This window comes from Sebastes umbrosus, chromosome 1 (assembly GCF_015220745.1).
Source record: "Sebastes umbrosus isolate fSebUmb1 chromosome 1, fSebUmb1.pri, whole genome shotgun sequence".
NCBI lineage: Eukaryota > Metazoa > Chordata > Actinopteri > Perciformes > Sebastidae > Sebastes > Sebastes umbrosus.
The window spans coordinates 41,067,490-41,083,307 of NC_051269.1; the positions used below are offsets into that span (position 1 = coordinate 41,067,490).

The 15,818-nt window shown below is 41.9% G+C and overlaps 2 protein-coding genes and 1 long non-coding RNA gene across 4 annotated transcripts in view; 2 read left to right on the plus strand and 1 right to left on the minus strand.

The window, feature by feature from the left end:
• Positions 1 to 1,162, plus strand: part of slc41a1 (solute carrier family 41 member 1) — a 32,624-nt gene extending 31,462 nt beyond the window's left edge. For both annotated transcript variants that reach the window (XM_037769673.1, XM_037769681.1), the window contains one exon: positions 434 to 1,162. In XM_037769673.1, the coding sequence (XP_037625601.1) occupies positions 434 to 619 (186 nt within the window). In that variant the 3' untranslated portion in view covers positions 620 to 1,162. The remainder of the gene's footprint in view (positions 1 to 433) is intronic.
• Positions 1,163 to 6,465: 5,303 nt separating this feature from the next.
• Positions 6,466 to 7,196, plus strand: LOC119488239. The gene is made up of 2 exons (XR_005206900.1): positions 6,466 to 7,023; positions 7,065 to 7,196. It is a non-coding gene; the product is annotated as an uncharacterized LOC119488239 (long non-coding RNA).
• Positions 7,191 to 15,364, minus strand: si:ch211-112f3.4 (EF-hand and coiled-coil domain-containing protein 1). The gene is made up of 9 exons (XM_037769658.1): positions 14,378 to 15,364; positions 11,765 to 12,200; positions 11,548 to 11,682; positions 11,184 to 11,263; positions 10,638 to 10,770; positions 10,418 to 10,553; positions 8,943 to 9,026; positions 7,584 to 7,653; positions 7,191 to 7,491 (listed from the first exon to the last, which is right to left on the minus strand). The coding sequence occupies exons 1-9, from the start codon at positions 14,943 to 14,945 to the stop codon at positions 7,337 to 7,339; spliced, it is 1,797 nt and encodes a 598-aa protein (XP_037625586.1). The 5' UTR covers positions 14,946 to 15,364; the 3' UTR covers positions 7,191 to 7,336.
• Between the last annotated feature and the right edge of the window lie 454 nt (positions 15,365 to 15,818).

Below are 15,818 nucleotides of genomic sequence, written 5' to 3' on the forward strand. Positions count from 1 at the left end.
GACGTTAACCTGGCGTCACCATCTTTCGAGACGGGCCGCTGGGCCGGGATCACACCTTCGCCGGCGAGGGCCGACCATCACTTTCATTGCGCCACGTGGTTTTGCTTGCACCCGAGGGCGTTAGACTCCTTGGTCCGTGTTTCCAGACGGGTCGGGTGGGTTGCAGACATCGCGGCACACCGCCTCGTACGCGGGACTCCTCAACCTGCCGTGTGTCGCTCACACCCTCCAGCTAGCTGTTAACGAGGGTCTTTTGGCACAGAGAAGTACTCGTATCGGTACTCGGTATCGGTACTCGGTATCGGTACTCGGTATCGGCGAGTGCCCAAATGTAAATACTTGTACTTGTACTTGGTCTGAAAAAAAATGCCCCTATATCAAAATACAACCTTCCTGTAAACAACAGTGTTGTTCTGCTTCTGCCCTCCTCCAGGTGATAATCCTGCTCTACCTGGCGGACTGGATGGTGCACTGGATGTGGGGCCGAGGCATGGACCCCGACAACTTCTCCATCCCCTACCTGACGGCTCTGGGTGACCTGCTTGGGACCGGCTTCCTCGCCCTCTGCTTCCACATGCGCTGGTTCATCGGGGACAGAGACGCTAACGCAGGCAACTGAAGGCACGCACACAGCGACACACGCACACATACTCTACGCTCGCACGCACGCACGGACAGTGACGAACGTAGCGTTATCTGACAGTGGACGCTGTCTACTATAAAAGGGCTAATCTCCTGTAGGGCTCTGATTGGTGGTGTAGCACCTGTAGGGGCGGTAGCGTTTCATCTTCAGGATATCAGGACACTGATGCACCGGACACTCTCTGTGTTTCAACACCTCAACCAGTGAACAAAACTCCACTCCTCCTCCTCCTCCTCCTCCTATACTTTACCTAATAACTGAGTCCTACTACTTTTGCTATTATTGACAATGATTATAATTGTTGATGAATAATAATGCATTTGATATGAATCGATATGACATGCAGGGCTGGTCCTCATTATTTTCAATGGGGACGTTAGCCCTCCCGTTTTTAAACGTCAAGTTTTAACACTTGAAACCAAGACAGCAAAAAAATATATATATATCCAAACAAGCCTCGAATGCTTAATCACCAAGTGCTCTGTCATATTATACAGAATGAATATCATATGTGTCTCATCTCTGGTAGCTGTTCTCTCTGTTTTACCCTGGCTTTGTGACAGGAGGATTTTTACTACAGGGGGGACCGGACCACAAACGTAACAAGATCAAATCCCTTTTGGCGTCCCTCCCGTCTGCTTCATTTGAGCCGAACAGGAACAGAACTCAAGGTTGTAATTCCCACGCTTACTTCCCTCTCAGTTCAGGGCTCCAGAATTAGGAATATATGAAATCTGAGGTCAGATCACAATCCAACAAACGCTCACGTCAGCCACTAGAAGAAGGGATTTACTTCTGCTTTTGTCAGCAGTTGAGATTAATGCCCCTAATTAATGCTCTTTATAATAACCATCATTTATAAATGATAGTTAATTAAACTAAGTTTCATAATTATTTTCCAATTACAAACAACGAAATGCTAATTAATAATAATCAGTAATGCTATTTTTATCATTGTCATTTTATCATTAGTTTGTGTAATATGAAATAAATAGTGTTTATCATAGCTGATAAGAAACATAACAATTACATTCTGATTACATTAGCAAACTATTTATTAACAGTTTATTGTTGCACACATTATAACATTAACACTATATTTAGTATTTGTTCATGAATACAAAATGATTTGTAAAACCTCTATAAACATTACGTAGATAGATGGACCAGAAACCAACTAGATAAGCTAAGATAAGAATTCCTTTATTAGTCCCACAGCGGGGAAATTTGCTGACTATCAATTATTAACCATTATTACACGGCTTTGTTGAATACTCGATTCTGATTGGTCAATCACAGCGTTCTATGGTCTGTTATTTCTTTACATTGTTGTGAAATAAACCCCAACAGGGCGATGCGGCGTCTTGCATTTTTCAACATTTTTATGACTTTTTTGAATTTTGTTTAACTTTTTTGGAATTTTTTTTTTTTAATTTTTTGGAATTTTTGGGGTTGTTGTTTTTTTTTAACTTTTTTTTTCAGACATTTTTCGTTTTGTTTTTTTTGTTTTTACTTTTTACTTTTCTTAAAAACTTTTTTCCAACTTTCTTCAGACTTTTTTTCTGACCTTTTTCTAACGTTTTTCTATTTAACTATCTATTTAAATAAGGTTTATAGACGCTTTACAAACCAATTATTAACCATTTAACAAGGTATTATAATCATCAGTTGCAACTTTATAATATCCATCCAAATAATGTTTATAGTTGTTTACAAACAATTTCTTAAAGGTTTACAAATCATTTCATAATCATTAACAAATACTTATTTATATAGTACATAAAATGATATAATGTGTGCAACAATAAACTGTTAAAATAACATAAATTATAGCATTACTAATAATTCTTAAACATTATTAATTTTATTTTGTTGTTTGTTAACAGTAAAATAACTATTAATTAAGTTAAATTAGCTATCAATTTACCATTTATAAATGATGGTTATTATAAAGTGTTACTGTTAATGATGTATTTTATTCCTCTAACTTTCTTTTTTTTGGCCAAATCTACTAAAATCTGCCGTATGAAACGCCCTGAGTAAGATTATTCTTCTTCGTTTGAGCAGCAAACACACAGAAACAGTGGAAAGTAGTACGTGGAAAATGGCCAGACAAGTGTCAGTTAGGAATGTGTGGGTACACCTGACACACAAACACACACACACAGACCTCACCTCAGGTCAGAGAGGTCTTATTAAGCCTCGAGCTGTTCCAGGTGAGGATAGCAGCGGTCTGAAACCATCGGCCCGCTCTCTACTGGAGCAGGAGGTAGTTGTTGTTGTTGGCTTACAGTAAGTGACAAGAGGCTCAACATGCTGCAGCGCACTGGAAATAACCTGCAGAGCTCAGCCAACTGAACGCCAACATGTTCACGCATGGCCGGCCTAGTCGCACAGCAGTTTGTGAAATAGTCACGAAATTGGATGTATTGATTCGTGTACATGGACACGGATGATCAGCATGAAATCAATTCTGATATAATCCACGTAATTGTGAACCAGGAAGTATAAAGAGCAGCGAACGGCGTGTAGGGAGGAAGTCGGGGTGGATAGGTAGGTCATAAAACACCGGACTTTTTGTCCCGGGTGAAACCACAACTCAAAGTTGAATTATTCGTCACGTAACTTCCGTACTTAAGTTACGCCACTTCCGGAGTTATTTTAACCCAAACCACGATCTTTTCCTAAAACTGACTAAGTCGTTTTTGTCACTTAACTTCTGATTCTGGTGTGACCGAGCACCGAGGAGGATTTCATTTAGGGTTTTTTGTTTGTTTGTTTCAGACTCTGTAGAGTACAAATTCTAGAAAATGTTGTTTTTTCTCTCGACACTACAGAAGCCCCGAGAGGCAAGAGACAAAATAAATTCTGGTGATCTAAATTGTTTTTATTCTCATAAACACTTTATTGTCAAATTATCCTGACAAAAATATTTTTTTCACCTGCCTGTTTTTACAGACGAAAAAAAAGTAAAATGGTCCTGCCAGAACTATTTTTTTACCTGGAAAATCATTTTTTCCTTTTTCACAGATGAAAAAAGAAATTTAAAAAATATATATTTTGGAAAAACTTTTTTTTTCACCTGTCAAAACAGTTTTTTCTCCATTTGTTTCACACATAAAAAAGGAAAAATACAAAAAAATTATCCGAGAACTTAGGAAGATTATCCTGGGAAAACCCTTTTTTTACCTGTTCTTAAGTCATAAACACAGCAGTGAAAAACAATTTGGATCAGACTTTTTTTTTTCTCACTTTCCTCTCAGGGCTTCCATATGTCACACATATAATTAAATGAAAATGAAATAACAATAATCTCTGTGGTCAGGAGGAGCCTGAGCTTTAGTAAGTGAATGACTGAGAGGACAATGTTTAATCAAAAGGGCAAAATCGGTTTAACCTTCGTCCGACCTCCCTAAAACAAACGAACACTATCTGCCACCAGACTTTGAGACTCAGCCGCCCCGAGCTGACTCTTTCTTTGAGGTCTCACAGCTGAGGAGGAGAATGAATAAAGGAAGTCGTGACTGTACCGAGTACAGACGACGGCCCGGTGTCTTATAGGAGAAACCTGCATGTGATGCTTGACTTGTCGACTTTCGAAGGGGCCAGCAGAATGCATGTGCAGGGCACATATAATGTGAACGTGCAAAAACTTGATTATTTTAAAAAAAATCTTTTCTTTTGGTGTGACTGATTTTTTCTTTTTTTTTTTTACTTGTCAATTAAGTTAAAATTGTGATTTTTTTTCTATTCCTTTCCTCGTTTCCTTAATCTTTTTAACTTTTCATGATTATTGTTTTGTGTCGTAAATTTCATCGAGCAAACAACCGCTTTGTTTTAAAGACGAAGCAACCCTCTCCACGCTGGCACAAAGTACTGTAATCTGCATAAACGGACACCAGAGGGCACCGCAGGGATTCTCTAAAACGTTTTTTCAGTGCATCTTCTCTGGATTTAAAACATGTCCACCCGGGAGAGACGTTTCTTCTGTCTTCTTTTCTACAGCGTTTGACTTGTTGTAAAAGTTGCATCCTTCCATCGGTTCCCCTCCACTCTCTCACTGACCAGGTGCCGGCGTTCTGCGTTCTCTGTGTCAATGGAAAGTTGTGAATACTTCTATTAAGGGGGAAAGTAATGCTTTGTCTATTTATTTTTAGATGCACACAAAGCAAATTGTACATATTATATTTATTCTATATATAAGGTTGTTTATTTTGTCATTTCATTTTGGCTCTTTGTCACCATGTCTGTTATTTTTATCTTCTCTTTTATGTTTTTTTTTTCTTTGCTATAAAAGGCCAGTAGAGCTTCTCGGTGCTCGCCGGCCGCGGTGAGGTTAATGAATAGCACGGTGCCTAACACACACCTCACACACACACACACACACCCTGTCACACACGCAGGAGAAAGCATACTTATAAGACATAGAATGGCCTTAACCTATCAGACCCAAGCTCGACTCAGAGTAACCAATCAGGAGCTAGGTTCGCCACAGAGTAGCGTCTCTTTAATTAGCTTTGATTAATAAAAAAAGATGTACAGTGAGTTGATTATGATTGTAATGTAATAATAATGACTTTATATGATGCGGCAGTGGAGAGGAGGGCTGGTAGCAGCAGTTACAAGCTTACAGGCGAGGCTGGTTTTACAGGTCTGGAGTTAAGTTAAGATTTCCACCCATAAAAAAAACAAGTGCAAAATGACAAGATGTAACTTCCCCGTATGATTCCAGATGTTTCCTCCTGTATATGTCAGGTTTTAAGAACCCGTCACCCACCTACTGCCTTGTTAACCTCAGTGCTTCAAACCCTGGAGCCCCCTGAACTCACGGGGCCCGGCGCTGATCCTCAGGCTGCCACATCCACATGGAGCCTTTTTCTGATTCAGACTCTGAACCTCCACCTCCACCTGTCCCAGCTCAGCTCTCTGAGATGTTAAAGCCATGTACCGGTCTCACTGAAGGGGGGTCGAGGTCTTTGCATTGTCTGTGTGTTCTCCTTGTAAACGCTGGAGGAAGGCTCTCTCCCTGCAGGACTTTGTAAATTGCTGGAAATAAAGGACTATATTATTTCATACCATCCCTCCATCTTATTGTCTGTTTTTGCTGTTCGTGTGTCGGCGATCTGACGGGATTAATACACTCCAGTCTGCTCATCTGTTCTCAGTACAGATGTTCAGAAGCAGTTGTTGATCATTGGCTAGAGATTACAAATCGTGTCATTCATCAAACATTTTTTATCTGTTCAAAATGAACCTCAAAGGGAGATTTCTCAAGTATTTAATACTCTTATCAACATGGGAGTGGGCAAATATGCTGCATTATGCAAACGTGTGTATATACTGTAGTTATTTTTTGGAAATCAATTAACAACACAAATCAATGACAGATATTGTCTAGAAACCCTCACAGGTACTGCATTTAGCATAAAAGAAAAAGCTAAAATCATAACATGTCAAACTGCAGCCCAACAGGCAACAACAGCTGTCAGTGTGTCAGTGTGCTGACTTGACTATGACTTGCTCCAAACTGCATGTGATTATCATAAAGTAGGCATGTCTGTAAAGGGGAGACTCGTGGGTACCCATAGAAGCCATTTACATTCACTGATCTGGAGGTCAGAGGTCAAGGGACCCCTTTGAAAATGGCCATGAGAGTTTTTCATCGCCAAAATTTAGCGCAAGTTTGGAGCGTTTTTTAACCTCCTTCTCGACAAGCTAGTATGACATGGTTGGTACCAATGGATTCCACTCTAGCTTTAAAACTGAGCCCGCTACAACCTCCGAAATCGCCAGTTGCGTTAATGCGTTAAAGAAATTAGTGTCCCAAAAAAAGTCTGAAAAATGCTCTAAAACTTCAGCAGTTTATATACAGTAGGACTCTGGTTTAGTCGAGTCAGACAACAAATAGAAGCTTGATATTATTTCTTCAGATGTTTTGTGTTTTTAATTGTCCGTTTGTCTTGTTGCTGCTGGTTTCCTTTTGTGTATTTGTCTTTTTTTGTTTATATATAGCAGTATATAGGAGTAAAAAGTACATTTCCCTCTGAAATGTGATGGAGTAGAAGTATTAAGTAGCATTAAATGGAAATAGTAAAGTACAAATACCTCAGATTTGTACTTAAATATGCAGCACTTGAAAAAGATACCTTCCACCTCAGCATGTTTTAAGTTGTTTTTTTTATTCTGACTGAATTTAAATAGTTATTAAAATTATTTGTTTTATTAAAACCACAGAAGCCGTGCACAAAACTCAGATTAAAATCGTTCCACTCCTCCCACCTTGAACCAATGAATCAAAAGGTTTGTGCACACTTAAAAGAAATGAACTAGACTTATTTACCTATTTACAACTTAGTGTGTTTTGTTTCATCCTTTATGAGGTTAACGATGCGTTCAAGTGCAGTTTAGACACTATAAATAGATTAAATCACGCCTTTAAAGTTGATCCACTTACTTAAGTATATGAATAACTCATAACTTTGACCTCCAACATTGATTATGTTTCATCATGTCAGAGCTCTCTGTATCAACTCTTACACTGGAAGGGTTCGGATAAAAATATTTAATCATTGGCATTAAATAGATACAAAATAAAACACATAAAAAGTGAATAAAATGAATCTTTAAATACATCTTACATGGGTGCAAAGATAAACGAGAGGGGAAAGGATGAGCACCACAGTAGGAGCTTATCTAACAGGAGATGAGCAGCGGGTTGACGCCGCTGGTTTGACACCCTGAAGACGGAACCAGCGGTTTCTCTTCATCATCTCCTCCGTTTCCATGGAGATCCCGGGAGGACAGCCGGACGCAGAGGGCGTCAGCTACCTGCAGCACCTGAGAAGGACCTGGAGGGGACATTGAGGATCATTTTTTAGCAGCGAGCAACACAAACATATGAGACTGGGACAACTGGAAGATGAAGAACAGCGACTCCTACCGTCTCCACTCCGGCTGCACACGTCCAGAGTGTCCATCACGATCTTCCACAGGAACCTACGGGACACGTTCTAAACATAGACAGAGAGAGACACGTTTGACTTATTATTTATAGAAAGAAATATACAACGTGAAAAACCAACACGTCCTCGTACCTAAATGACAGAATAGGTTGTTTGCCATTTGGCTCCCAAAACGACCATGCATACTGTACATCATCAGGTGAACGGTATGGAAGACGAAGTGTTCAATATTGAATACATAAGTCATTATGAAATATATAATCACCTGAATAAATTGTATTAAATATATAAATTAAGTATTTTAAGTAAATGTTAGGATAGGAGTTCATTTTTATTTCACGATAGAAATTTAAACTTCAAAATCCTTTTTCAAAAGTCTGATTTGATTTCATTGCATTTTACCCAATAACACTTTTATTTCATGCCACATTTTAATTTCAATATGTCACTTTTTTTATTTCATAATGTAATATAATAATAATAATAATAATGTCAGAGGGCAGGGACAACACAACTGTCATGAAAACTAATATTATTAAATAAAATGTGTCATTGGTATAAAAGTGTCATTGGAAAAGAAATGCCATTATGAAATAAAAGACATTTGAATAAAGGTTTCCATACTGAAATAAAAAAAATTATATCAATGAAACTATATTATTAAATGCATAATAATGAAATTTCAAAAACATTTCATAACAATGAATTGATTCAAAAGTTTTAATATTTTCTTCCAATTATCTCACAAATATTTGGTTGATTTATATATTTTATTAAGTCTATTTATTTAATAATGTATTTTTATTTATTTAATATTGTTTTATTATTTCTATTATTTTTTATTATTAATTAACATAACAATTATATTAAAAAAGGAAGGACATAAAAAAAGAAAAACAATTCACACATTCAAATTACTGGCATGTATCTTACACAGAGTTTCACTATATCCGTTCAGTTTAAATAAAATAAAATGTACTGTCATTATTCCTGTATATAATGTGTCCTTCCGAAATAAACATTATATAATAATAGATATTGAAGGAATCTGTCTCAGGAATCTGTCTCAGTAGCTCACTAATGTCCAACTGGGATGGAATAAACACTAGATGGCAGTGAAGAGCTGTGTGTGTGTGTGTGTGTGTGTGTGTGTGTGTGCGTGTGTGTGTGCGTGTGTGTGTGTGTGTGTGTGTGTGTGTGTGTGTGTGTGTGTGTGTGTGTGCGTGCGCGCGCGCGTGTGCGTGTGTGTGTGTGTGTGTGTGTGTGTGTGTGTGTGTGTGTGTGTGTGTGTGTGTGTGTGTGTGTGTGCGTGTGTGTGTGTGTGTGTGTGCGTGAACCTTGTTGCGTAACTGCAGCAGCAGTGTGAGAGCGTCGGTGAGTTTCTCCTCCAGCTTCGTCTTGTCCTCCTCTTCCTCGGGCCTCTGTGCAAACAGGATGAAGAACCAATGAATGCAAACAAGCTCCTAAACTCTCTGTTAGTAGTCAGATGACTCAATATTAACCTGTTTAATAAATTCTCTTAATAGGCTGTTCCTTGTAGGGTGAGCAACTTCAAATATACGAGGGAGTGGAAGTACGATTACAATAAACACAATGTCAGAGCCTTTTCACAGCAGCCGTGTTGACGTGTAACTGCAGAGTGAACACAGGTGTAACTGATGAAATGAATGATGGTCCCGTTCTATTTAGCGTCTCAGCCATTCCAGTCATCCAGCGTGCTTTATACCAGAGCCCTGGCACACCTAAATGGAACAGGGCCTTAATTAATGTCATTAATTATACCTGTGTTCATCCTGCAATGACTTCATGTCAAAGTGGCTGCTGTGAAAAAGGACCTAGTTCTAGTTCAGAACTGCTCTGTGTGCAGAAACATGATGACGGGTGAATTAAACCTCACAGGTTGAAGCCAAAGAGACAAACTCAAGTTATTAGCAAGGGGCAGCCCGTTCTCGTCAAGCTCGGTCAGCGGCGCTACGCTTCAAACTATGACGCTCTACGTGGCCGTAGTTATGGCGGGAGTAACGGAGGAAGACAGGTGAGGTAGTATAAACAGCGACAAAGTCCACATAGGGAGGACGTCGGGGGATTTTCACCCAGGAGAACGTGTTTTGTGTCCCGTAGTGAAATAAAAGTTAAATAACTTTGTAAAGGTACGTAACTTTACTTAACAAACGTACATATTTTATCCCAAACCATGATCTTTTGATAGTGGCTAGAAGGGAGCTGGCATTGACCTCAAATAGTTAAAGTTAGGAGAGGTCATCAGGCAGCGAGTCTCGTGAGAGTTTCTGCAGATCTCAGTTCAGAATTTGCAATTTGCGGGCTCCCCTCTAGACACGACCCTATCTTTTCCTAACCCTAACCAAGTAGTCTTCTTGTTAACACAGAAGTTTATTTTGAAAAGACGGTGTATACATTTCCCCCGCTACCTAATCTGACATTACGCTTCCAGAGCTTCAAAAAACAGGTCGCGACTTAAGCTTCAGTTATACTTTCCGCACGGACATGAGCTGACGTGGAATCGTGACAAGGGAGAGTTTGAATCTTTTATACTCCGTGATTTCTCCTCGCGGCAAAACTCCTCAAAGTTCTCCATTTTCACCGCCCATCCGCATCCATGTAGAAAACATTTGGATGTGCGCAGATGAGCAAAAAGCTGCTGCACCGAACCCCAGCGAAGGGCCGTGTCTGATGGTATGACGTCACTTTGGCCGTGCGGACACTTGCGACCATCGCGGATGTGGTGAGCATAAATCAAGCATTAGTCTGCACTTTCAACGAGGCGTCTTTTAACCACGTTTCTCTCTCCCACCTTTTCTTTTTCTCTGCTTCCATCCGGCTGCTCCTGGTTTTGTCCCTTCAGGCTGCAGCGCCCCCTGCTGTCCTTTAAAGAGCTGATGAGCTTTGTATCGTGCAGGTGACTCCGATGGACCACATGGTTCTGACATCTGGAGGAAGAAGAGAGAGAAAAAGTAACATCTGGCATTTGGAAGACGGTGTCCACAGCGGCGGTGTGTCAGATGTCAGCTTACCCTTTGCCACAGCCGTGCAGTCGGTGCTTCTTCACCTCCAACAGGCAGCACTGTCCTTCCTCCCTCGTCCCTCTGTCCTCCTCCTCCTCTTCATCAGAGGCAGCTCTCCCTTCCACCGCTCTCTGCAGACACTCTGCAAACAGTAAGCAGTTACTTTACCTTTTTTTTTAATTGTGTTGAGCTTTAGTTAAAGAGTAATACTCCATGTGCCCTCTAGACCTTTTCCGCATCACAGCAGGAAAAGCTCAGGTGTACTTGATAACATTAAAGCTAGAGTTGGTAATCTTCAATAACATTTGTTATCATATTTGTTGAGCTTCTCAGTACATCCAGACAGCGATCAATGAATCAAATGCTCTGACCAAAAAAAAAGAAAGAAATCTGGTATCTGTGGCGGTCACAGGACTGTAATAAGTCCGTCCTTCCAGATGTTTTGGCTTCACTTTTAGAGAGCTGTCATGTCATCCAGCTTTATAAACAGTCTATGGTTAGAACTCACTCCTGATCCCTATATTGCTCAGTGATCCATCAGTTTCAGTCTCTCACCTGTCTTGCTACAAGCGTCTGCTGCTCCAACTGGGTAAATCTGTTGATGGGCGGGGTCAGGGATGCAGGTGCAGCAGGATCTGAGGGTAAAGAACATACCTCAAATATTGCCAATCAGCTAATACTGTGAGTAGAGGCTCTCTCATTTGTGCATCAGTATGTGGGTTATTGAACCTTTGTGTATAAGAAAGCGTCTGTGTGAGTGCAGTGGTGTTTGTTGAAAGTCTAATTCAGACTGAGTGTGGCCTGTGTGTAACTTAAGCTGCTGGCTTTAGTCATTGAATTTCAAATCAGTGGAGTACAGAGGCAAATGATGTGTAAATGGATGCACGAACACGCCTGTGCACACACCCAGTGTCTGTACCTGTACTGGTGCAGTTCAGCCTCCAGCTGGGTGATCCTGGACTGGAGCTGCGGTACAGACTGAGCCTGCTCCTGGATCATCCGGACCCTCTGAAGCCCCAGACTCAGAGCCTCCCTGGCCTCCTCCGCCCGCCTCCTGATGGAGATCATCCAAGAGATCATCAACCCATCCCTCTAACATCTCTCCACTCATCCAGATAACTCTACAAAGCTCCAACCTGATCTGAGCGTTCTCCTTCCTCAGGGCTGACTCCACCACGTGGAACTTACGCACCTCCTGGTACGCCCACCGCAGCTCCTCCTCCAGACGCTCGTTGAATCTCATGGCCTCCTCCAGCTGCCCATCGCGGGCGGAGCGGATCAGCTTCAGCTCCCTCACAAGGGGGTCCCTTATGTCCCGCCTCCTCGCCAACCTCCTCGCCGCGTCCCCTCCAGCACCTTTGATTCTGTGTGTTGGTACCAGTTTGCCCTGTACGAGGGTGATGGACGTTGTGGGAGATGAGACTGTGGCGGTGGAGCTGGACAGAGGACCGGAGGGGACGGTGCGGCTCCTCTCCCGACAGAGGGCCACCTCCAGGGCCAGGCAGCGAGCGTCGCTACCCTGCAGCGCCGAGCGGAGGTCCTCCACCAGCTCCCTCAGAGCTGATACCTCATCTGGAGGAGGAGAAGAAGAAGAAGAAGAAGAAGAAGAAGAAGAAGAAGTAGAAGGAAGAGGAGGAGAAGAAGAAGAACAAGAAGAAGTAGAAGAAGAAGAAGCAAAGGGAGGAGAAGAACAAGAAGAAGAACAAGAAGAAGTAGAAGAAGAAGAAGAAGAGGAAGAAGAAGGAGGAGGAGGAGGAAGAGGAGAAGAAGAAGAGTTAAATATTAATAGAACAGTTGGTGTCATTACTAAAATACTTGAGTCTAAAGCTTAAAATATGAATACATTTTTGTGTATCAGTACTTTGTGTTTTCTTCTTCTCTCTCTCATGAATCATCTCACGACCCCTCAGATTTATCAGGTGACCCTTTAGAGGGGCCCGACCCCTACCTTGGCAACCAACCACTGCACTAAACTACCTGACTGTATATAAAGTAGCTATAAAACCAGCTCCACCTCCAGCAGCTCCAACAGTAAAATGCTGCGTACACGTGGATGCATCAGTATTAAGAAATGTCATATAATATAATATATCAGTCAGTCACAGGGACTCTTATTACATTGATGTATTGGTACATTTGCTTACGTAAAGTGTCTGATCTCTGCCTCCACCATCAGTGACAGAATGAGAGAACAGATGGTGAAGGTGATGGTGAAGGTGAAGGTGTGAAATCACACTAAACAAAGTATGAAAGGTTACATGTTAAGATAAAATAGGTTCAAGTAATTGGTGCTTACTACTTCCTCTCTTACCACACACTGTCTCAGAACTGTTATTACTGCTCTGTGTCTATCTCCATCTCTGCTCAGATAATGAGCAGATTAGTGAACTGATGTGTGTTCAGTACAGTATAGTTAGAAGGTAACAACAGAGTCATCACAGCATAATTCCCCATAAACTGTAATGAGCACCACAACTGAAGTTTTGGAACCGCTCACTGATCACAGGAGGCTTTAAAGGGACTGTTTGTAACTTTTTACACGTATAAATCTACCGGGTCGGTGTCTCATGTGCGCTCGCATGTGCGCTCTCCCGTGTGGCTGCGCTGTTCAGACTGCTCCTCTGCTCCTCTGCCTGCCTTCACTCACACACCGCGCACGTTCTTGCTCCACCTCTCACGTGCATGTGCGCTCACTACACACTGCAGAAGAGTTAGTTTAGCTCTGAGAATATCTAGTGAATGTTCAGTGGACGTTTGTGCAGAAATAACTGCAGCAGCTCCTCCAGACCAACAGAGGTTTCCCGTGTCTTGTGAAGTGACGGGGCTCCACAGAGAGAAACGTTATCGTCTCCGACTAAAACTCCGGTGTCTCCCCTGTTCCCTCCGGCCGCGGTCGGGAGGCTGAGACAGGAAAAGCCAACACTAGTATCAGCATTGATTCATGGAGAGACCTTCGTCTGGTCAGCTAACATTACTGCCAAGCAGCTGAAATATAGAGTGATATTGTGGTTTTAGTTGACGTGTGTAGACTCACTGTGTTGTGCGATGCTCGTTCATGTCCATTTAGAGCGAGCACAAGCGCGAGCAACAGGACGCTGACTTTAGTTGACTTCACGGCCACAGGTGTCGCTGTTAACAAGCATTTCTGAAAGTTACAAATAGTCCCTTTAAAGCACAACTTGGTCTTACCCCAGAATATATATCGGATCTCTTAACACCCTATACGCCTGTACGTGGTCTGAGATCATCTGATCAGCTACTTCTTGCTGTTCCCAGGTCCAATTTTGTGACTAGAGGCGATCAGGCTTTTGCTGTCAGAGCTCCAAACTCTGGATTGCACTTCCTATAGAGATACGATCATCTAACTCTGTATCCACTTTTAAAAAACTTTTGAAAGCAATTTTTTTTAGGAAAGCATTCCTATAAGTAGAAGGGTATAAATATATGTATGTACACATCCGTTTCTGGACGCATGGTGTACATTTATACACATTTATGTATATATATTCTGTATATTTGTTTTATCAACTTGACCTACCATTTTACCACTTCTATTATTATTGATATGTTCTGTTTTAGCAGTTATCATATCTTTTACTCTATTTATCTGCTTTTATTGTCTTGTGAAGCACTTTGTAACATCTGTTTTGAGAAGTAAATACATTTATTATTATTATAATGATATCTACATGCAGTAATTCTATATAGCATTATAATGATATTTACAAGTGTATCGTATCGTACAGTACCTGACTCTCGGTCCTCTGCGGTTCGACCTTTATTCATCCGGTTACCGGGTCCATTCCGGTTCCTCTCCAGATCAAAACTCACACATTTCCTCCGTCTGATCCGCGGCCACCGGAGCCGGATCTGTCGCTCCACCAGCTCGGTGTCCTCGGTAACCGGGAGGCGCCATGGAGAACTCTCTCCGGTGCCTTTACGCACGCTGCGCATACGGAAATACCCGCAGAGCCGCGAGTGGAAGTCTTTAAAGGACAGCTGGTCTGGCAGCGAGGAGCACACATCCATAAACTCTTCATCCTCCTCATCATCTCCTCCGGTTCTCTTGAGTCCCAACACGGAGCACAGCGAGGTGAAGTCCTCCGCCGACACCGTGTCGTCCTGGTTGGTGTAAGCCAGGTGGTGGAAGACCTCCTGCAGGTACTGGTCTATTCCGGTAGTCAGGACTATGATCTCGTTCTCTGCGCCGGGATCAGGTCGGTGGTGATGGAGCAGGACGCTCCGGAGCCAAGCGCTTTTACGCACAGCTCGAGGAGACGGCTGGACGCGCGGCGGGGCCAATGCGGTGCGCTCCATGAGTGAACATAAACTGGTCTAGCTTCTAGATCTATAACCAAATAACAATCAGACCACTGGAGATAATGATTTCACACCAGAGTGAAGCAGAAACACATCCCTGCTGAGGTTTGACGCTGCGTAATTCCCTGGAAACCTCCCTTTGGATTCCTTCCCGGATCATCAAGTCGAGATCTGATCCCCTCGGGTGAGAAAAAAACACTCCACTGTATCGACTCCACCCTTTTGTGTGCACACTCTGACCGCATGAGTGTGTGTGTGAGTGTGCCAGTAAAAGGTGCTTTTCTTACAGTTGGCAGGAAAGTGAAACCAATGTTGGTGCTGTGGTTGTTTGATCTACATTACAAATAAGTGGATCACAAAATCAAAAAACACAGGACGTGGTGTTAAAATCTGTCCCTTGTGCCAATAGGTGGTGAGCACTTCCACGAAATTCACCTTGTTGTTTGGAGTGGTTGAGAATTGGCAGGTGGGGGTTCTCAGAGTTTGTGGGAGGGTTGCCTGGGTTGGGACATTTCAAGACAATTTGGCACAGGACGCATCATCAGTAGTGTTGTATCATCAGATACATGACTTTTATTCATAACATTTTCGACATACTATTTTTCGACATACTATACTATATACATATCAAGTATTGCCAAAACAGTTTGCTCATCTACCTCACAATGTTCCTCCACAGGGAGCACAATTCTTCTTTGTTGAAATGTATCTGATAAATGATCAGATTTATGTGAGTTTTTGAGGTAAATGATATCATTTTATGGCACAAACCAATCCAGAGTGAGTCATGGTGGGTTTCACTTTACACCTTTATCAGTGGCGGCTGGTGGAAATGTTTCTAGGTAGAGCTGTGGTGCCACATCCAATCAA

Bases quoted from the DNA above. Each gene is read 5' to 3' on its own strand.
- si:ch211-112f3.4 (XM_037769658.1), bottom strand. From the start codon at position 14,945: ATGGAGCGCACCGCATTGGCCCCGCCGCGCGTCCAGCCGTCTCCTCGA. The intron at 10,771-11,183 runs GTGAGAGACTGA...TACTGTTTGCAG, and splicing joins AGACGCTTGTAGCAAGACAG to AGTGTCTGCAGAGAGCGGTG. The intron at 10,554-10,637 runs GTAAGCTGACAT...TTCTTCCTCCAG, and splicing joins CTGCACGGCTGTGGCAAAGG to ATGTCAGAACCATGTGGTCC.